The 23938-nt window shown below is 37.4% G+C and overlaps 1 protein-coding gene across 3 annotated transcripts in view; it reads right to left on the reverse strand.

Annotated features, from left to right (window-relative positions):
- LOC106880774 (eukaryotic translation initiation factor 2 subunit 1) overlaps window positions 1-23938 on the reverse strand; it is a 40638-nt gene that overhangs the window by 4521 nt on the left and 12179 nt on the right. For 2 of the 3 annotated variants that reach the window (XM_014930892.2, XM_014930881.2), the window contains exons 2-4: window positions 6106-6355; window positions 2860-2939; window positions 1832-1980 (exon numbers count right to left, since the gene is read on the reverse strand). In XM_014930892.2, coding sequence (XP_014786378.1) covers window positions 1832-1980; window positions 2860-2939; window positions 6106-6343 — 467 coding nt within the window. In that variant the 5' untranslated portion in view covers window positions 6344-6355. Of the gene's footprint in view, window positions 1-1831; window positions 1981-2859; window positions 2940-6105; window positions 6356-20497; window positions 20661-23938 lie in introns of those variants that run through there. The other variant, XM_014930873.2, reaches the window with a different exon arrangement.

A 23938-nucleotide genomic window follows, 5' to 3' on the forward strand; every position in this document is an offset into this window, starting at 1 on the left:
GGGTAAAGGACCCCTGAAAATAATAGAATAACAGAAGAATTCAGATCTGACCAACATTTCTAAAGGAATGGAACCATCAATTACCATTTCCTCCAAGTTTCCTCAAATTTGTTTTTAAAACAAAATAGGCAAAATGGAGCAATAATACCGCGGTCCGAAAACTATTATCAGAGAAAAAGATGGTATGGCAGTAGCTTTGATCATCCATTACTCTTTCAGACAAACACCACCAACATGTATCAAAGAAGAAGCCTCTACATGAATGCTTCAACTGCTAGAAATAGTAACCAAGTGATTTCTCCTCATTCTGGTTTTCAATTTTCATTCTGTTTATTTATTTATTTATTGATAGGTTTTGTAAAATTTTGTCTAGCAAATCGTTTGGCTCCTATGCTAGTTACACTCTGTAAAGTGGTTGGTATTAAGAAGGGTATCCAGCCATAGAAACCATGCCACAGCAGACACTGGAGCAGGATGCAACTCTCAGACCACAAACTATGCCAGCATGGAAGACAGAAGATATTAGATGAGGATGATTGTGTCAACAGAGAAAAGAAATGAAAAAGTATATTCGAAGAATGTTAGTGATTCTAGAAATCACGATTGAGAAGAAAACAGTGGAAGAATATGCACGTGAGAGAGAGACAGAGAGAGAGTGTATGTAAGAGAAAGGGAGTGTGTATGTGAGAGAGAAAGAGTGTGTGTGTAAGAGAGGGAGAGAGTCTGTGTGTAAGAGAAAGGGAGTATGTGAGAGAGAGAGAGAGAGAGAGTGTGTATGTGTGAGGAACCTGGCACTCGGTTGGTAACAATGAAGAGAGAAGCAGATGATTTGATCAACAGAACAACCTGAATGTGAAACTAATGTGCAAGTGGCTGAGCACTCCACAGACATGTGTACCCTTAACATATTTCTCAGAGACATTCAGCATGACACAGAATGTGACAAAGCTGGTCCCTTTCAAATCTAGGCACAACTCATTTTTGCCAGCTGAGTGGACTGGAGCAGTGTGAAATAAAGTGACTCGCTCAAGGACACAACGCAGCACCGGAAATTGAACTCGTGAACGGTGGACCAAATACCCCAACCACTAAACCATGCACCTCCACTAAGGAAACCAGTGTATATAGAATGCATAGTCTTTGGTGGCAGTAGAGGATGACATCATTGAATGGCTGGAGGAAACCTAACATAGACTGGAAATGAAAAATGACCGAGCAGATTAACCCTTTTGATACCAACCTGCCGGACACTGGTTTGGTTCTATGATATAAACTTAATATTTTAAGTCTTTTGTTATTAGGAATCTGTTAAAATACACTGAATTTGTTTCAATTAATTTTTAAAATAATGAAGAACTTAGTAAAATAACTTGGTCATTATTAAGCTGGTGTCTGGAACAAAAATCAATATGAAATTTTAATGGGAAGTTTTAATTTAATCCATTAGCATTTAAGCCAGCCATATTCAGCTTAAATATTCCATCTGTTTTATGTTCAAACCAGCCAGATCCAGCCTCTCACACCTACCTTACAATGTCATTCTAAAAATAAACAATCTCATCATAGAAATCTCCAAGATATAAGATAGTGCAAATTCAAAACAATGTGAATAAAGAAGCATTGTATTTGACATAAGAATCTGAATGCCAAAGGGTTAAATCACTTTAAAACAAGAAGCTTGTATCATAGGGCCAGAGGCAGACTTAGGCAGGTTGATGTCAGAACAGTTGACTGATGTTAAGATGTGTGAGAGGGTTTATCAAACAAGATCCCATGATCTTTTTATAAGAAATGTTGACAAAAATGTAAAATAACTTAAAACATAACTTACGTGACAGCATGCTTAAAAACATCGTATGAGGCTCCGGGCTTGTTTAGTTTTTCATCAAAGTACCAAGCAGTCTTTTGGTAGAGGTCAACTAACTGTTCATCATTTGTGTAGCCTAAAATTTCTCCAACATGTCTCAAAATACTGTTAACCTACAATCAGAGCAACAATAGGCTTAAACAAAGATTGATATCAACTGCTCTAATAAGCTGTTGTTATTCAAAACAGATCAGAATTAAAAGATGACCCAGAATACTTTGAAGAAACTTTGTCCTATCTCATTGCATATCACTTCCTTCTCCTCTGATGGAGGAACGGGCATATGGCGTAGCGGTTAAGAGCGTGGGCTACTAACTCCAAGATTCTGAGTTCGATTCCAGGCTGTGACCTGAATAATAATATCAAAAAATACCTTAGGAATGAGAACCCAGGTTCGAAATTTCCCCAAGACACCTGATGCTCTGCTGAATGTGCAATGTTAATGGGAATGTAAGACAGAGTGCAAGTGTCCTAAGAAAAACATTGGGCATAAGAGGTATCAGATGTAGTGTGCAAGAGAGATGACTGTGCTAGTATGTGATGCATATGGACGAGAACAGCTGCGTAAAGAAGTACTGAACTCTAACTGTGGAGAGAACCTGTAGAAGAGACAAACCGAGGAAGACTTGGGACGAAATGGTGAAATATAATCTTTGGTTGTTGAGTATCATGGAGATGATGACAAGTGACCAACACTTTTGGCAATTTGCTGTGCTTGAGAAGATACGTCAAACTCAGTAAAATTGTAATCATGGCCAGTGCTGGTGACACATGGAAAGCAGTCATGCCAAAGTCATGTAAAAAGCACCCAGTATACACTGTAGAGTGTTTGGCATTAGGAAGGGCACCCAGCCGTAGAAACCAGGCCAAGACAGACTGGGGCCTGGTACAGCTCTCTGGCTTACCAGCTCCAGTCGAACCACCCATGCTAGAATGGAAAACGGATGCTAAATGATGATGATGATGGAAAAAAATGAGTCTGTGATGCTTACAGTCTTAGCTTTAGCATATTTCTCTTCACATTTTTCTACTTCTTCAGGGGAAACTCTTCTTTTGGACAAATCAATGTAACCTGAAATTAAAGTAAAAACATTTAGTAGCAAAAGTCAATGTTTTCAAATTACTTAAAATGTTGCTATTCCTGCCTGTAGAACAAAAAAACACACAGCAGGGGTAAATTTAGCAAAACATTCCTCCAATATTTTCAGGATTGATAGAGTAAATACTACTTAGGAGTGTTAGCAAATAACTTAAGTTATCTGCTAGCACTCCTAAGTTAACTTTCCAAATGGATTGGTATCTATTTTCATGGTAAATTGAGTGGAGAGGGGGGGCAATACTATGCAACATGTGGTGCATGACAAGACAATAAATTCATACACATGATAGGATTCTTTCAGTTTCTGTCTACCAAATCCATCCATAAGGATTTGATCACTTCAGAACTATAGAAGACACTTGACCCAAGGTGCCACTCAGTGGACCTGAACCTGAGACTATATAATTAGGAAGCAAATTTTTTAACCACACAACCACATCCACAAAAGTGATTGATATTTCAATTAAAACCTTCCATCATAATTTCATGGAAGAAATTTTTAAGAATGTTCCAAACAGCAGCAAGACAAAAGTAATTTTACGAAATCCATCCAAATTCTTGACTACTTTTGAAATGAAATGAGTTGAAACACTCAGGCAGTGGAATCATTGGAAACATGCTTAGAAAATAAGATAACTGACCTAAGTAAATATGGATGAAAGCCACAAATGCTCAGTGTTAAGAGAATAAAGACAACACCAACTGAGCAGTCACATGAAGCAGTTGGTAATTTATAAATGAACCAATACCAAGGCAACGAGATTAAACTCAAATAACAACCTTTGAGATGGATGTACAAGGCGCAGAAAAGTTCATGAACTATGGAATCAATAAGACATTGTCGTCATCATCATCATCATCATCATCACACTAAGTAAGTCTTCTACTGTGAACACATCCAAGACAACACAGTTTGAATGAGCCTTTTGTCTACAAAGCTTTCACAATACATGTCAGGCTATGTTAAGAATCCAGGATGTGCTTTTACAGTTGGCAAAAAGCATAGGACATTACCTGTGTCGACAGCATGCTATTTACGGTCAGTGAACACATGTGAAAGGAGAGAAACACACACACGACAGGTTACTTCAATTTCTGTCATGGTCATAGAATAGAATGTCAACCAACAATGTTCACACAGTAGGATTGAAACCCTAACCACATGGTTCCAAAGCAAACTTCCTAACCTCAGAACCACATCTGACTTCTACTGGGTACTTCCTTTTGTTTTCATTTGTATCTTCCTTTTCACTTCAGTTTCAATTCTTTGTATTTCATTAAAAAAAGGGGTTGCTTTTAACTTTGCTATTGATAATGTAATTACTGGTAATTTGAGAAAATAAACCCTTTCGAAACCAATCAATCTGAAATCACCCTTGGATCTATGATTACAACCTCCTTGTTTTAGAATGATCTAAGTTAAACCCTCCCATCAAAATTCCATGTTAATTTCAATTCCAATCACCAGCTTAATAATAAGTCCTTTTAATAAATTCTTCATTATTTTTGAAACAGAGGAAGTGTATTTCAATGGAAATATGGTTATGAAATGGTTAAATAATTTAGCTCGTTGCTTTAAACTGGGAGGAGTTTTATTACTGTGAAAGAAAATAGTCTATTTTCAAAGTTTGCCTGGTAAATACAGTTAATATGAAAGACATTCCAACACAACAAACGATACACAATAATAGATTTTTGTGTTGACAGTACAATTAGTTTATTTGTTTTTTACTTCCTTGTTCCACTAAGATTACAGGTTTTTATTTGTTACTATACCAACCACTGACTTTTATGTCTGTATTTTGTACAACATGAATGACCTGTGTTTGATAAACTTATGCCTACCTCTACATTACTTTCAATATAATCTTCATAAACACAACAAACCTACCTTAAGTCCTGTCTAACAACTAGCTACAATTTCTGACTTCTTGTTAAAAACAAAAACATCTCTACAGCTGGAAGAGCATTTAAATAGACTGGAACAAGCAGTGCTTAAGCCTTTGGCATTTAAACCAGCCATATCTGACCTAAATATTTTGTACAAACTGGATACATCTGAACTATCACACCGACTCTACAATGTCATTCTAAAAATAACAATCCCTTCATCAAAATTTCAAAGCAACAAGATAATGCAGGATTAATTCAAAACAATGTGAATAAATAAGCATTGCATTTGACAGAGTAATCTGAATGCTAAAGGATTAATGTTTCTTGCTTAATATAGACAAAGGTCAATAGATCATAATCTTAATTTCAAAGCCTGGTAACGATGCCACATAAAAAGCACTGGTGATGGTGCCACAAAAAAACCTCTGGTGACAGTGCCATGTAAAAAAATATTGGTGTTTGTGTCATGTTTAAAAGCATTGGTGCTAGTGTCACATAAAAAACACTGGGGCTAATGCCACATAAAAAAAATCACCCAGTACACTCTGTAAAGTAGTTTGCATCAGGAAGAGCATCCAGCTGTAGAAACTGTGCCAAAATAGACAATGGAACCTGGTGTGGCCCCCCCAGCTTTGCCAGTTCCTGTCAAACCATCCAACCCATGCCAGCATGGAAAACAGATGTTAAATGATGATGATGATGAATGATGTGTGTGTGTGTGTGTGTGTGTGTTTGTTTATGTGAGAGATTTCATATTTCTCCTTGGCATTTGTTTGTTGATAGTAAACAAACACACAGCTGTTTCACTATCAAACACAAGTGCTGTTGTATGCCTGCAGTCAACTAGGAAAGCAGATCTGGGCTTTGTGACATGTCTGAACAAGTTGTGCATCCAGCCATAGAAAATCTGCCTTGACAAATTCCGTCTGATCCATGCAAGCATAGAAAAGAGGACTTTAAAATGCTGATGTATATGTGAGTGAGTGAGTGAGTGTATGTCTTACTGTCTCGACATTGTGTGATAGTTATAATGTGCTATCATCATGCAAGCAGAGCTATTTGTTTCCAACATTCGGTGAAAATGTATCTGAGTATGGGAAAATATTACCTCGCTTGAAAACAGGTCAGGGTTGATGACAGGAAAGGCATCCAGCTGTAGAAAAATCTACCTCAACGAATTCCATCCAACCAATGTAAACAGGGAAAAGTGGATATAAAAACGAGGCGGAAGGTGTATATTACTTACCTTTGTTTTTGTCAACTCGAATAACAACAACACATTCACTTCGGCCAACACGGATAAGTTTATTAATTGATCGGATACGTCGTCGGGATAATTCACTGAGCAGGATCATTCCTTCAATGTCATTATATTCTAATAGATGTACATAGGCCCCCATTTCAGCAATGGAACGCACGTTCACCATTACCACATCATCCACTTCAGGATATTTTTGCTTATAATACCGGCACAGCAATCCCATTTTGCTAATTAACTAGAAACAAGAAGTAAAAGGAAAAAAAAAAAAGAAAAAAAAGGATTATTAACAATGGTGAATCGGAGAATATAGAAAAGAAAGAAAACTATGCATCTCAAGAATATGGTGATTGAAAATGAAAAAAATCTTCATGTGGTGCATGTGTGTGTGCTAGGAATTGTCTTTATATATAAAGACATCTTTCATACTACAACGGCTGAATAGCAATAGAGTGTAGTTTATGTGTATTTTACAGAGAATTGTAGTTGCAGAAACACATTTCTTGTTACCTAAACTCAAAACATAAAAGGATAATAAAGAATATCATAATGATATCAGTTCAACACTTTTAATAATAATAATCCTTTCTACTATAGGCACAAAGCCTGGAATTTTGGTGGAGGGGACTAATCGATTACATCGACACCAGTGTGTAACTGGTACTTATTTTCATCAACCTCTGAAGGGATGAATGGCAAAGTCGACCTTGGTGGAATTTGAACTCAGGACATAAAGCTGGATGAAATGTCACTAAGTATTTTGTCCAGCACAGTAATAATTCTGCCAGCTCAATGTCTTATCGAAAAATACCTTAGGAATGAGAACCCAGGTTCAAAATTTCCCCAAGCCACCTGATGAAGGCTGGAGGGTATATCAGCCGAACCATTGTGTTAAAAACAAACAAAATGAGGACAAATATCCGTCAAATGTAAATAATAAAACTGAACAGATGTTGTATAAGTCTAAGGCTGACCTATTCACAAACAAAGAAATTTGGCAAGTGGAAACTGTGCGAAAGCCTCTCATTTGTGCATTTGTATCATTTTTATGATCACTTTTCCTTGCTGGCATGGGTTAGACAGGAATGGGTTGGGGGTGATGTTTAAATGTTTTACAGCTTAGATATCCTCCATGATACTAACTCTTTTTAGTTCCTTGTATATCTATTTTAAAGACCAAAATATAGTGATATATATATATATATATATATATATAAAACAAATGTTTATATATACATTTAATGTGTACACACACACAAGCGCGCACATATATATTAGACATACTGGCTGAAGATTATAAACATCAGTGGGAAAACCAGTATGTTGAGCAAAAAATACCTTGTGGTATTTAATCTGTCCAAGTGGCAATAACATTCCCTAGTCACTCTTACTATAAAAAACACAGTGACGCGGGAATTGGTCCATTGGGAATCTACCAAATGATGTTGCAGTTCATAAGATGCATGGTGTATGGAAGCTCCTGCTCTTTGACAAAGACACTTTCCATGCTGTATGCCACTGAGAACTAGCAGTTAAATATCAATAGTACTTTGTGTTACCATGGAAAAATGGATTTAAAGTAGAAAATTATACATTTACAAGGTTTTTGTGGAAATCTGGAGAGGAAGCGAAAAAAGCATGAGATGTTTAGAATTGCCATTTGTGTGTCTGGTACTGGTGCCACATAAAAAAAAAACAATACATTCTGTAAAGTGGTTGGCATTAGGAGGGGCATCCAGCTGTAGAAACTCGACCAAAACAATGGAACTTGGAGCAGCTTCCAGCCTTGCTAGGTCCTGTCAAACTGTCCAACCCATGCCAGCATGGAAAACAGATCTTGATGATGATGTAAAGACAGACGAAATACTAGGCATTTCGCCTGGCATGCTAACATTTCTGCCAGCTCGCTGCCTTGACATGCTAACACTTCTTTTCTACTCTAGGAACAAGGTCTGAAATTTTGGGGGAGGGGCAGGCAAGTTGATTAGACTGATCCCAGTACACAACTGGTATTTAATTTATCGACCCCCGAAAGGATTAAAGGCAAAGTCGACCTCAGTGGAATATGAACTCAGAATGTAGAGACAGACGAAATACCACTAAGCATTTCACCTGGCATGCTAACATTACAGTCAGCTCGCTGCCTTGTTTTCACTAAAATATTGATTTCTTTATGCAGACACAACATTATTGTAAATTCAAAGAGAAGAAAGAATATAATATGGAGAATGTTTAAGCTATCCTCAGTGTTATCCCAAAGAAACAACCCAACAGTAAACACAACGGTTGGTAATCTTCCCTCAAATAACATGCTACCAGCTTCACCTCTGCTATCATACATCACTTGTCTTGCCACAGAAATTTACATTCCAGTAAGGAACAAAGAAAAGGTAATTTGAACGATGCTTTTCGTACCAACACACCTGAGGCCACTGCTATGTCTAAATTACAAAACCTCTCGTTTTAATTCCTTTCACTGCCCTATTTCTGTTGGAATATACTGTCTTTGTTTCAATTAATTTTGAAAATAATGAAGAGGTTAGTAACATAATTTTGTCATTATTAAGCTGGTGTTTGGAAAGTAAATTAGCATGAAATTTTAGTGAGAGGTTTTTAATTTAAAACACTTTAAAACAAAGAATTGCTATCATAGAACAAGGGTCAGGATCAAAAAAAGATTAAAGAATTCATAATTTAACTTCATTATTTTCAAGGCAGCAAGCTAGCAGAATCATTACCACACCGGCTGAAATGCTGAGCAGCATTTCGTCAGACTACATATTCTGAGTTCAAATTCTTATTTCTTTATTGCCCACAAGGGGCTAAACATAGAGGCGACAAACAAGGACAGACAAAGGGATTAAGTCAATTATATTGACCCCAGTGCGCAACTGGTACTTATTTAATCGACCCCAAAAGGATGAAAGGCAAAGTCGACCTAGGCGGAATTTGAACTCAGAACATAACGGCAGACAAAATACCGCTAAACATTTCGCCCAGCATGCTAACGCTTCTGCCAGCTCACCACCTTTGTTCAAATTCGCCTCTGAGTTCAAATTCTGCCAAGGTCAATTTTGCCTTTCATCCTTTCAGGGGTCAATAAGATAAGTACCAGTTAAGCACTGGGGTGGATATAACCTACTTAGCCCCTCCCCTGAACTTGCTGGCCTTGTGCCAAAATTTAATACCAATATTACATCATTATTTTATATAGGAACTTTCTGTGAAGTTCTGGTCCAAAACAACCAGAACAAAAAAGCTACTTTAATAAATTCTTTATTACTTTCAAAATAAATTGTTACTCATGTATTTATTTTACAAGAAAAAGGGTCAAGAGTTAATATAAAATGGGGAAAAAAGTAAAGAATACAACTGAGAGCAAATTGGCAGAAAAATCTCTAATTGTGAAAGGAGTACAATTTAATCAATCATCATCATCTTAATGACTATTTTTCCATGCTTGCTTGAGTCAAACGAGAATAAGTCAGGATTGTTTTTCTATGGCCATATGTCTTTCCTAATGCCAACCTCCTGCTTGTTTCCAAACGAAACAGACTAGAAACAAGCCTGGACTGCAAGCAAACAATGTCTGCTTGTGAGGCCATTGTTTAAAACCAGCAAACACACGCGAAGAGGAGGAAAATACTAACTCACACATGGTCACTCATATGCATGTGCACACACACACAAGCATGCATATGTGTGTGTAGGTTTCTTTCAGTTTTTAATGGATCCACTCAAGGCTTTCATCAACACAGGGTTAAAGAAGACATGCTCAAAGTGCCACAGGGTGATATTCAACCTGAAACTACATGGGAAGTGAACTTCTTAATCACAGCCATGTTTGTGTCTATAGTAGACATTTGCCTAAGGTGGAATGCAGTAGGATTGAACCTGAGGCCACAAGAGTGGTAAGCAAACTTCTTAACCGCACAGCCATGCCTGTGCTTTTCAATCTATGACAAGAGCATTTAGCACACTAATTATTCATTTTTATTATACACATATTAGCAGCAAATAAACAGCATGAACTTGAGGATGTGTGTGGGGGGAGGGGGAGAGAGAGAGAGAGGGAGAGAAGATAGAGTGTTTAGAAGTGTCAAGAGGACAGCTTGAAATGAAGAACAAGCGACAAAGTTGCCAGTTTATGTGGACGTTTGTCAAGAGCAACATAAGTAGAGACTTATGTAAATTACCAAAAATAGATAGTAAACAACATGATGGTCAAAAACATCTCTGTCTCAGAAGCTATAAGATTTTGAAGCGATTGTATTTAATTAATAGTTCACATAACCAGAACAAAGCACCTACCACACACACACACAATACTGATAGCTTAATATATTGTCAACAACACTATAATCACTAGTTGACCATTTATCTTCATACTCCCTCTGTCCGCCACCACCGCTGCAGTTTCTCCTCCATTTTCTAAATTTGCTGACTCTCTACCTCTCCCAGCGAAACACAACACCTTTAATCAAAAACCTGATCTGTTAACCCTTCTGCATTTAAACCAGCACATCCGACCCAAATATTCTACTATGCATTTCATGTTCAAACTGGCCAGATCCGGCCTCTCACACCTATCCTACAATGCCATTTAAAAATAACCTCAAGCTATGAGATAATGCAGGATTAATTCAAAACAATTTGAATAAATAAGCATTACATTTGACCGAGTAATCTACGTGTAAAAGGGTTAAAGATGACCTGGAGCTAAACAACACCACCCCCTGTACCCTTGCTGCCTCCTCCTTTTGTCCCTCTCCCCTGTATTTCATCATTTACACTAAACCCTAAAACACTGTCCAACCCAGCTCACTGTGTTTTTCTGAAACTCCTTTATTGTCCATTATCTCCAATTATTGGTTTGAAATTTTGGTACAAGGCCAGCAATTTCAAGAGGAGAGAAGTTGATTACATCGACCCCAGCACTCAACTGGTACTTATTTTATCAAGCCTGAAAGGACGAACGGCAAAGTCAACCTCGCCAGAATTTGAACTCAGAATGCAGAGATGGATGAAATGCCGTGAAGTATTATGCCCAGTATGCTGACGATTCGGTCAGCTTGCCACCTCATTTTCTCCAGTTATTCATCAGCAGTAATTTAAACTGAATATATAATTGCACTCATTAACCCCATCAAGTTGTTTCTGTATTTCTACCAAAGAGAGCAATGTTCTCTTCTCCTCCTCCTCCACCTCTGCATCAAACAGACCAATTAAAAAATGAAAATGCATGTGATGACCTTCTCAACTACATTTAATAGACAGACACTTCTATACGAGGTCTGATTAAAAAGTACCGGGAGTGGTGCTTTAAAAATAAAACTGCAACACATGTCAATTTGGCATTTAACCTCCTTTGAAGAAGTCCCCTTCTGAAGCCACACACTTTATCCAGCATTGTTTCCACTGAGGAAAGCATTCCTGGGACTCCTTTTTGAGAAAAGCAAGCAACAGCCTCATTGGATTCTCTTGGATTTCCTCAAAGTCTTGAAATGTTGTTCCTTTCAAGTGGGATTTGAATTTTGCCTTGGTTTCAGAGTCATAGTCATGGACCCATGAGTCATCGCCTGTTCTGAATGTTTTCAAAAAGTTTTCATCTTCCTCGACACCATCAAGGAGATCCTGTATGGTTGAAACCCAATTTCTTTTTGAGAAGACCACACTCTACACAAGGTTCCTAGTTTGAGGACCAAATGCCAGGACTAGTACTACCAGCAATGCTGTTCATATAGCTTTGTGTTATTTAACACTGTACATTGATAAGCGATATTATCCCTGGATGAATAACACAGTTAATTAGGCTTTCCAAGATAAATCTGCATTAAGTATAATACACAGATGGCTATTTTAAACTAATACTACATCTACAGTTCTATATTTAAGAGATGAGGAATTATTTACATTTGATGGATATTTGTCATCTTTGTTGTTAACATGTTTTGGCTGATATACTCTCCAGCCTTCATCAAGTGTCTTGGGAAATTTCGAACCTGGGTTCTCATTCCTAAGGTATTTTTCGATGTCATTATTATTATTCAGGTCACTGCCTGGAATCGAACTTGGAATCTTGGGGTTAGCAGCCCGCACTCTTAACCAATAAGCCATATGCCTGTGGGCAATTATGGAGTGAATTTTAGGACTTATAAATCTAATATTTTCCTATCCTTCCTTAATACCTGTTCCCATATGCTATTCATATCTGCACTTGGTCTGCTTAGGAGGTTGTGTCCTAGCATATGTGCTGCTTCTTTTAGTTTTCGTATTTTCCAGTGGTGTTCTCTGTCTATTATTTTAACTTCCTCCCACAGGCGGAGGTGGCCTCCATTTTTCCATCTCCTCGTGTCACAGCTTTGTGATGTTCCTCTACCCTTATTTTGAGGGGGTGGCATGTTTCGCCTTTGTATAACCTACCACAGCTGCATGGGATGGAGTACAGGCGTTTTTTGGTCATATTCTCTTCTATTGATGGTTTTACTCGAAGGAGATATTTGCGAAGTGCATTACTCTTGAAAACTGTCCTGATGTAATATGGGCCGCATATCTTTTGTATCTTTTCAGAGAGAAATAATACTACTTCTGTTGCACATAAATTTGTATTCAGTAGACCAGCTAACTGCAACATCAGTGATTTTTCAATCACTGTCTTCTTATATCAGTGATAACAGATCCTGTTTTAGTATGCAGTTTCTAATGGGTGCATGCTGCTGACAAGGCCCAAAGAGGCAGAAATGCACATGCAGCCATACCCCTGTCAAATGATCTTCTTCTGCTACTTCAATATATTTCAATGTTGTGTAATACTGTACATCTATAAGCAATACCTCAGTTAATATGGCTTTCCAAGATGTATCTGCATGAAGCATGATGCATATGATGGGCTACTTTCAGTTTCTGCCAACCAAATGCACTCACAAGGTTTTGGTCAGCCTGGAGCTATTGTAGAAGACACTTGCTCAAGGTGCAGTGCAGTGGGATTGAACCCATAAGTGGTTTTTTAACATTCACATCTAAACCATGATGTTATTTACACAATCACACTCCCTCTGAAAGGTCCTGCAGATTTAAGCACTTTTTAATGCTTAAAAACCAGATGGTAATTGTTCCAATTGAGTGCACAACAACATAGAAAGGATCAAGAGTGGTTCTTAATAGTTTTTGCCTGGTTGAATGTGATTTAATTAATGTGGCCAGCAGAGGAAAATCTGTCACTGACAAAGATTACAAAATGTTTGATAATGAAGTAGGTCAGTACACTAGCATATGTTTATATATTTATACAACCAGGGATTGTGCAGGTGACAAATTATACAAGTACATCAAAATATTTTTGTTTGGTGCTTAGTACTTCAAAGGATTGGTTCAATTACAAGGAGTGGGGGCAGGGCACAAGAGACTCCTTCCCTCCTTCAACAATCATCATCATCACTGTTTTAGCATCCACTTTTCCATACCTCCATGGTTCAGACAGAATTTGTTGAACTAGATTTTCTACAGCTGGATACCCTTCCTGTTTCCAAGTAAGGTAATGTCCCCGTTTGACCAGACATGCTTTCAACAGAGGATCAGAAATGAAGGACACTAACTTGCATGGTGGTGACTCAATTTGCAACAACAACAACCCAATGTCAAGGCAAAGAGACATTAACACACTCGCATACACAACCAGTTTCTTTCGGTTCACATCTACCAAATTCACTCACGAGGTTTCGGCTGGCCTAGGACTATAATAGAAGGCACTAGCCTAAAGTCCCACACAGTGGAAATAAACCTGATATCATGGAACTGGGAAGCAAACTTCTTACTACACAACTATACCTGCACCCATACACATACATACAATTCAGATTTACAGGAAACAAAAGACAGGTGAAGGAACAAGCAGGTGTATTAGGTTAACAAGTGTTTTAGTGCAAGAAGGCCTTCATTGTTCGGGAAGGAAGTATTTTAGTGCACATATATATATCACATATATTTATATATATGTGATAGGTTTCTTTCAGTTTCTGCCTACCAAATCCACTCGCAAGGCTTTGCTCAGCCTGAGGCTATAGCAGAAGACACTTGCCCAAGGTGCCACACAGTGGGACTGAACCTGGAACCATGTGGTTGGGAAGCAAGCTTCTTACCACACAGCCACTCATTATATATATACTAGATTGTGTACCCAGTAATTCCTGGGGGTAAAGACGGTCTATTGAAATGCCTTATTACTCTGATATAAAAAAGCAATTTTGTTAAAACTGCCACAAAAGGCGTATTTTTCGTCACGAAAAAGTACAAAAAACTGTCAGCTGGAAGAGGGAGAGATTGCTGGAAGTTGGCGAGAGAGGTTGTCAGAGAGATTGTCGGAGGTTGCATACATAGGTTGTCAGAGGTTGTTGAGAGAGGTTTTCGAAGGTTGGCGAGAGAGGTTGTCGTTCACAGAAAAACTATTGTTTTACCATGAGAAAAGCGCTGTTGAAGTGTTAAGTGAAATTTGGCAATCGAGGATCGAATCCATGCCATGCCTGCATGAAGCCACTACAAATACGTTATGGAAAAAAAAAAATTATCTACTGTCATGGAGAAAGTGTAACTGGAAAAATACAGAATTATTGGAGTAATGGACATTCAAAAAAGTATGTATGAACGAAAAGACATTTGACAAAGTGACACTAGATGAAAAGACATAGCACCCTATTTTACTCAGATTGACCCCCATAGCCATTCGATGCTAAAAAAAATCCTATCATATCTTTATAATCAAATACTAGGAATTGTATAAAAAAAACTGATAAAATATTTTGTGAATTAACTCTTTAACTAGTTTCAGCTTCAAAGCTGTAGCTGGGGCACAACAGATTTATTGCAGATAAATTTTGATGACAAAATCTTATATGGATGCCTAAGGGTGTGATGTGGCCCCTGGTTGAAAACCACTGATCTAACTTATGAAAGCATGGAAAGATGGGCTTTAAATGATGATGAAGATGATGACATATCTTTGTGTGTGTGTATTTTGTTTTGTAATGTAAACAAAATTTGATGTAAACAATTGTGTAGCCACCTTGGATTTATCAAATGTGGTTATAGTGAGCATGAGAGTGTTAAATACCAACATTAATCTCTAATACATAAGTCAGAGATAATCTTGTTGTGGACTGATTATCATAAATATGATAGAAAGGAAGACAGGTATTAACAAGTAACAAGTAATGGAGCTGAGCTGAGATGAGAGGCACATGGAACAACAACAACCACCAAAGAATATCTTTTTATCTTTCACTTGTTTCAGTCACTAGACTGTGGCCATGCTGGGGCACTATCTTGAATCTTTTTAGTAGAATGAATCAACCTTAGTACTTTTTCTTAAAGCCTGACATTTATTCTATCGGTCTTTTTTGCTGAACTGCTAAGTTACACAGACATAAACACCCCAACACTGGTTGTCAAGCAGTAATGGGAGCCAAACACAGACACACAATGGGCTTCTTTCAGTTTCCATCTACCAAATCCACTCACAAGACTTTGGTTGGCCTGATGCTATAGTAGAAGACACTTGCCCAAGGTGCCACACAGTGGGACTGAACACAGGACCATGTATTTAGGAAGCAAACTTCTTACCACACAGCCACACCTGCACCTATGCATTCAGGAATAAAAAAGAAAAAAGCAAACCAAATGTATTGAATGTTTCCATGGCAACATGTCTGGTGCAATTTTTCAGATGAGATTATTAAATGTCTAGGAGTAGCAGTAGTTGCTAATTATGTAAATTTCAAGTGTAGTAGTCGCTAATTAGATCAATTTTCAAAGTGTTAACTTTAAAAATGAACATTTTTTTTTTTTCCTATCAAAGCACAGATATGGCAGTGTACTTGAGACATTTGCTTTGCAACCACATGGTTTCAAGTTTAATCCCACTGGGCAAGTATTTTCTATTATAACCCCAGGCTAAGCAAAGCCTTGAGTGGATTTGGTAGATGAAAACAAAAAGGACCAGTGTGTGTGTACTCATTTTGATCAAGTCAGTCTTATTATTTTCAGGTTTTGCCTGTGGTCATCAGGCAAGTCATGACGAACACAGGTGAAATTCCAGAATAGCACTCACTTCCCCTTCAAAACTGTACAGAACAAGAGATCTTTTACTTGAAACACAGATAAAGGGTTAGCAACAGGAAAGGTTCTGGCCAGGAAACAAGGTCTCGATATTATTTATCTTAACATACGCAAACATGGAAAACACAGAAATTCTGTTTATGTGTGTGTATGTGTGTGTGTGATTTAATGAATGCAATATTTCATACATTGTACATTAAATGATATTTATCTCTCACTGGATGGACTACATTTTTGTCTCTATCTACATCAGAAAAATAAACTATCAAAATTGCTGACGTGGCCGATGACAGTACCGCCTGATTGGCACTCATGCCAGTGGAAAGTTAAAAGTACATCCGAGCGTGATCGTTGCCAGGGCCGCGGATTGGCTCCCGTGCCGGTGACATGTAAAAAGTACCATTCAAGTGAGATCATTGCCAGCGTCGCCTTACCAGCACGTGTGCCGGTAGCATGTGAAAAACAACATTCAAGTATGGTCGTTGCCAGTGCCACTGGACTGGCTCCTGTGCAGGTAGCACGTAAAAAACACCTTTTGAGCATGGTCGTTGCCAGTACTGCCTAGCTGGCCCTTGTGCTGGTGGCATGTAAAAGCACCCACTACACTCTCGGAGTGGTTGGCGTTAGGAATGGCATCCAGCTGTAGAAACTTTGTCAGATCAGATTGAGCCTGGTGCAGCCTCCAGCTCACCAGTCCTGTCAAACCGCCCAACCCATGCCAGCATGGAAACTGGACATTAAACGACAACGATGAAGATGATGACCACTCTCAGAAATGTATAAATGCAAAATCATTTAAAAATATGCTTTCTAAAGAGAATTACGAGGCAGGAAGAATGATCCAAAACTCAGTAAAAAAAAAAAAATCAATTTTAATTTTTTTTAATATCATCAACACAACAGTAATCTACATCCTTGAAAATGTATTTCTACAAAATTTCATGAAAAAATAGGTATTTTTCAGAAAGTTATGAGGGAACACAGTCAGGGATCATTAATCTGAAATTATGCCTATAAATACAAGTGCATAACAATAGTTATATGTGGAACATTTTCATCATTACAAAAAAAAAAACACTGAAGCAACAGCATTTCAAATTTTACAAAGATTTTCAGGATTTCCAACCATTTGTCTAAGAACATTTTCTTAACACACCATATTCAAATGGTGACGAGTTACATCAAAAATGAACAGACATACTTTTGTTTTTTTGTTTTTAACTTGTTACATCATATGGTAAGAAGCTTGCTCCCCAACCAAATGGATTCAGGTTCAGTCCCACTACATGGCACCCTAGACAAGTGTCTTCTCTACTGTAGCCCCAGGCCAACTAAAGCCTTGTGAGTGGATTTGGTAGACAGAAACTGTGTTGAAGCCTATCATGTGTGTGATCGTTATGTTTATATCCACCACTGCTAAACAACTGGTGCTGGTTTGTTTATGTCCCAACCGTATGGTTTCAGGTTTAGTCCCTTTGCATGGCACTTTGGGGCAAGTGTTCTCTATTACAGCCCTGGACCTTGTGAGTGGATTTGATAGACGGAAACTGAAAAGAATCCCATCATGTCTCTCTCACTATATATATATATTCTGTGGGTGTGTTTTTGTGCTACGTTTGTCCAACAACATCTTTTGATAACTGGTTTTGGTTTATGTCCTCATAACTTACAGGGTTTAGTCAAAAAAAAAAAAAAACTTAGTGGTTCAGCAAGTACTGAGCTGGATTCGTTTGACTAAACCCTTTAAGGTGGTGCCCCAACATAGCAGCAGCCCAATGGCTGAAACAAGATAAAAGATACACAATCTCATGGTTCCACTGCTCTCATGCTGGTGGCACGTAAAAACTACCAACCGAACGTGGCTGATGCCAGTACCCCCAGACTGGCTCTTGTGCCGGTGGCATGTAAAAAGTACCATCCAAACGCGGTCTGGCTGGCTCTCATGCTGGTGGCACGTAAAAAGCACCCACTACACTTTTGGAGTGGTTGGCGTTAGGAAAGGCATCCAGCTGTAGAAACATTGCCAGATCAGATTGGAGCCTGGTTCAGCTGCTGACTCTCCAGACTTCAGTCAAACCGTCCAACCCATGCCAGCATGGAAAACAGACGTTAAACGATGATGATGAAACTTAATGTGGAATTGCTCTAAGCCTTCAGTAGATAGAAACTACAAATATGAGTGGATAAAATATAATTTCGTTAGCATTTGAAGAATTATAAATATATTTTGTTTGCAATTAAAGTTTCATCTTTACAAAAATTTAAACATCCACATTTCTAGTTTTCAGAAACAATTAACAATACGAAGGCTTCCATCATTGAATAAACATCACTTTTACAATGGAGTCAACTTTAATTAGCTTTGTAAAATAAACACCATATGTTGTTGTTTAACCCCATGTCAATTCCTAACTGAGGAGACCCACAACCACAGTCATTACTTTTGTTTTCTTGTACAATGTATCTTAGAGTGTATTATCTAACGAGCCATTCCCTTTTTAAAAGGTGTGATTTTGAGAAAGATCTGGTTACTAATTCTAGCTCGTCGACCGACCATATAGCTTTAAAATAGGTTTTAAATAAATTCGAGAAAATGTAAAATTAGAAATAACAGTAGGGATTTAATATTCACCATAATAATACAACTGGGAAATCATTGAAGCTACATCGAAATAACGAAAACCCACAGAAACCAGAGAGAACGATCTTTCTAGAAAAACCGAAACTACTATTACATTGGTAACTTTACAGGAATTGGTAGGAAACAAAATCAAGTTTTTAAAAAATGTGTTCAGTTTTGGTTGTTGATTTAAATGAATGACCTCTGGGTACAAACCGAAGGGATTACACAGAAACGATAGGTGAGGGTCACCTAATTTACAAATAATCCTAAGTGACTATTAAACCAAATTTATTACTGCTTTATGGTCTATTTAATAAATATAAAACATCACACTTAAGAATTTTAGTCGACTTTCAGGGATTCCACACATAGTGTAAATACTTCATGTGCCAATGAAGGAATCTGTGATTATCAAGACTAATTTAACTGACTTAATTACCGTTTCACAGTATATTTTATGAAGAACAAAACATCCAGACTTCTGAATTTTTATAGGCATTCAGGAATTCTTGCATGTTTATGTGGTTCCTTTCGTTTTGCACTGGAGGTGGGTGTTTATGAACAGATTCAATTCACCCCTAGTAAAGCCCCAAAACAGTCCATGAACATGGGACTTTGATTTCTCCAGTGGAAACTGAATACAAATATCACAAATACTAGAATGGTATTTTCTTGTTTAAAAACATTAAATGCAAAAGAAAAAAAGAGGGTGGCTGCTAAATCTGAATGTCTAATTCCGAAGGATGCCTTTTCACTTCAGTTACATCCATTACAATTTATTTGGGGGTGGAAAATCAAACGTAGCAAGCACCTGGTCTGTTTCCTATCGTCAATTTTAGAAATTCTTCGCCGGAAAGACAAAATAATAATAATAATGATAATAATAAATTTCGCTTATCTCATAATTTGCAGTCCGTTCGCCAAGGATATTTATAATCTATTTTGACCAATAAACACAAGAAATCTAAGACATATCGAAGAGAAAGAATGTGCAATTCAAGTGGAATGGAATTGAAATGGCTTCAACAAGGAATAATATCAGAGTTGCAGACTCTCGGTTCGTTGAGAACTTGTACAATATTTTAAGGTGCGTGTACAGAGAAGAAAATAATAGCATGAGTTAACGAAGAATTCCAATTTAATATATTCAATTCTCTCTTATTTCATCTGCGAAATTTAAAGCATTTATCGACATGTGCAAACCCAGATGGAAATTTAACCTAATTAAATCTTTTCATGTTGGAATTAATAAACAAATGCAGATATTTCTAAATATATTTTATCGTCATTAATTAGTTATTAGAAGTAATAAGAAGTCTACAAATTAAATTCCTTTTGTAGTTTTCGCTCAATTTTATTTTCAATGGACGGGAAAGAAAAAATTTAATAATTTGATCTTAAAATGTTGAAAACAAAATAACAGACTAGCCTGGAAGATATTGTCTCTGGTCATTAAAATGCGTAAAAAATAGAGTTAAAGAAGCTAAATTTTATTGGGGAAAACTGTAGGGATGGATAAGAAATGAAATGAATTGTGTGAACGGTGGAAGACTCCACGTTGCTTTCACATTGGACCGGCAGACTGAGAGATATGGAAGAGTTTTGCGGTTAAAAATTACAATAAAGACGCATTAAAATGATACTTACTTAAGGTGAAGCTCAAAAGAAACGAAGGGAATGAAATTTAGCGTGATAATTTGTAAGAGAGATAAAATAAAGAGTGGTTGAAGTTGAGAAATTATAATTCATCCGGCAAAGTTTGATCGTCAGATAATGGCGCCGCTTATTAGCTGGGACGTAATTGAGAGGAGAGCCCCAATGAAGGGCAAGTAACTCTAGTGAAACCATTTTTATTAGATCCAAAATGACAGTGTTGGAGAATCTATATTATGTTAAAAGCTGATGAAATAGTTTAAATGCATTTCGCTTTAGTTTCTCTGAACTAATATTGATAGAAGTAAAGCGCATGCCTCGCCAGGGGGCTCTAACAATGTTTTGTTGGAGTGTAAGCAAGTAACGAGTCAATACAACTGGCGATAAAGTTTTTTAACTAAAACTTTTTAATATATTTATATACATACATATATATATAAGACAATTACAATAAATATGGAGATTAGTACATCTGCCTATTCTTTATTTACCACTGTCAAATATACAACAGACTTGGTTTAAATTAGTCTGACGTATGTTTCTGCTGCATAGAAAACTAGCAAGTGTGTTTGCATCCAGCCACTTTCGACTGGTTAGCAGTTTATGCAACTTTAATCTTCATAGCTAAACACCAGTTGTTTAACAGTAGACAGAAACAACATCTGCAAGAGGACTTTCAAATATTTCCATAGAAGGAACCTATGTAAATACAAGGGACTAACATGTAAATAGGAGGTGCCTGAGTTTACATAGTAATCTGGTTTGACTTTCAAGTAGTAATCAGAATTCTCCATGAATAAATCTACACATATAGAACAGCAAAACTGCATATAATCTAAAACTTGATTTACGCCTAGAAAATTTCGATTTGGACTCAAAACTAAGTTCTTTATAACTTATATATTTAATTATATCTCATTTAATAGCCAGTAGTTCTACACAATATCTGATGATTACTAATTAATAATCTACTTAAGGTTAGGGTTTTTAATAAGTGTATTTTGACTGAATTAAAGGTCTGGTATTCTCATTTCAGGTCAGGATGAGGTCAAGCTTGTAGCAGTTTTATGGCCATATCAGGTTTCCTATCTCTCCCTCACATTCTTTTCACTCAAAAACTATAATAATCTAGCAGGATAGTGCTAGCCAAGCCTACATACATTTAGTTCATTTCAGTGAATAGAGTTGCATAGACTAAAAACCAATCAAAAGTAGCTGGATGCAAAAGTTTCCTATACAGCAGAAACGTATGTTGGACAAAAATTTTAACCAAATACACAATATAATTGACTGGGAATAAATCAATATACAGATGTACTAATCCCCATATTCATTTTAGTTGTGTTGGATATACACGAGGCAAAATATTTGTAATCTAGCGAAGCGATCCCAGGATTTACCCATCAGAAGAAGTATGGTGGGATTGCTCACCCTAATTAATCTTAGATGCTCCTTTCAACTGGGCTAAGCCAGAACGGATTATAACTGAGTGATCATACAATACCCGCTCAGAGTAAAAGGCAGATCCCTATCTATTCATCACACACACACACACACACACACTGATATTGAACAGTGAGAATGAATGCAGAACACTGCATTGGTGGATAAATATTCTCTATTTGTGGGTTAACAGGGCTACTAACGGTTCCATGTAAAGAGAAATCTCTTAACAATTATCACACTTTGGTATTTATCACTACACTATATATATATATATATATACACACACACACACACATAACATATGTGTCCATTTATGTTAGAGCATGTGTTTTTTAAGTGGAGTGTAGGGATGGAAACAAAAAGGGTTGAGGCATTCTTATAGAGCACAGTCGGAAATGATCCAGTGCTCCAGAAACTGTAATTTCTTTGGATGTGTTTTTTTCAAGCATCATAGATTAAGGTCCTGCAGAAAATGGAAATAAAAAAAACAAAAAGAGAGTGGGTAGGTGATATTTGCACACTTTTCCCCTAGTTTGACTTTTAAAGTTTCAACACCTAAAAATTACAATTCTTTAAAAATATACATTACGTAAAAGTAGCCTGGGCAAAATAAGAATAGCCTGGGCAAAGTAAGAATAGCCTGGGCAAAGTTTAGAGAGTTCTTACCTCTGCTGGTGACAAAGGGCCTCTCGCTCAGAGTAAAAGGTAGCTTGTATGACGCATGTGTACGAGCAGCCATGCTACATGGCAGTGAAACATGGGCCATGACTGCTGAGAGCATGCGTAAGCTTGCAAGGAATGAAGCCAGTATGCTCCGATGGATGTGTAATGTCAGTGTGCATACTCGACAGAGTGTAAGTACCTTGAGAGAAAAGTTGGACCTAAGAAGCATCAGATGTGGTGTGCAAGAGAAACAACTGCACTGGTATGGTCATGTGGCAAGAATGGATGAGGATAGATGTGTGAAAATGTGCCACACCCTAGCGGTTTATTTTACATTGCTCCAGTCCACTTAGCTGGCAAAAATGAGTTGTACCTGTAATTCAAAGGGCCAGCCTTGTCACATTCTGTATCAAGATGAATCTCCCTGAGAACTACATTAAGGGTACATGTGTCTGTGGAGTGCTCAGCCACTTGCACATTAATTTCATGATCATGCTGTTCTGTTGATTGGATCAACTGGAATTCTTGTCGTAATCGACAGAGTGCCAGTTTTTATATTTACAAGTATTTATCATGGTGACTCTGGGAGAATTAACAGTATATTTAACACAATAGGATGTGAACTTTGAAATTTGATGTACTATAAATCATGTGATTACCTCAGTATATCTACATAGGTGTGCATTCCACCCACTTAGTTTCTGCACAACTTTCTGGGAAATAGGTATTTTTTAAAAGAAATTTACTACAAATACCTTTCAGATAGCATACATTATAATCATATCAGAAGTAATAAGAAAAAAGTAAGAAAAAAACTTGATGAGCAAGTACACACCTTGCATAATTCTTTTCCAAATTTCTAGTTTCATTTTGGAGATACATATGTATGTGTGTGTCAGTATGTATGTGGTCTAATCAATAAGTTTCTGAACAGTTGCCATAGTAACAAAGCTAAAGCACACAGAGTGAAGCCATTTGGCACAGAATGACCTTAAATTCTGCTATGCATGTGCACTAAGTTTTAACGCTTTAACTCACTTCCTCTGTTTACAGCAGTGTTTGGAAGGAAGGTATGTAGTGTGTGATCATTGCATTCATCATCATCATCATCATCATCGTTTAACGTCCACTTTCCATGCTAGCATGGGTTGGACGATTTGACTGAGGACTGGTGAAACCGGATGGCAACACCAAGCTCCAGTCTAATTTGGCAGAGTTTCTACAGCTGGATGCCCTTCCTAACGCCAACCACTCAGAGAGTGTAGTGGGTGCTTTTACGTGTCACCCGCACGAAAACGGCCACGCTCGAAATGGTGTCTTTTATGT

This window comes from Octopus bimaculoides, chromosome 10, assembly GCF_001194135.2.
Source record: "Octopus bimaculoides isolate UCB-OBI-ISO-001 chromosome 10, ASM119413v2, whole genome shotgun sequence".
In the NCBI taxonomy this organism is placed as follows: domain Eukaryota; kingdom Metazoa; phylum Mollusca; class Cephalopoda; order Octopoda; family Octopodidae; genus Octopus; species Octopus bimaculoides.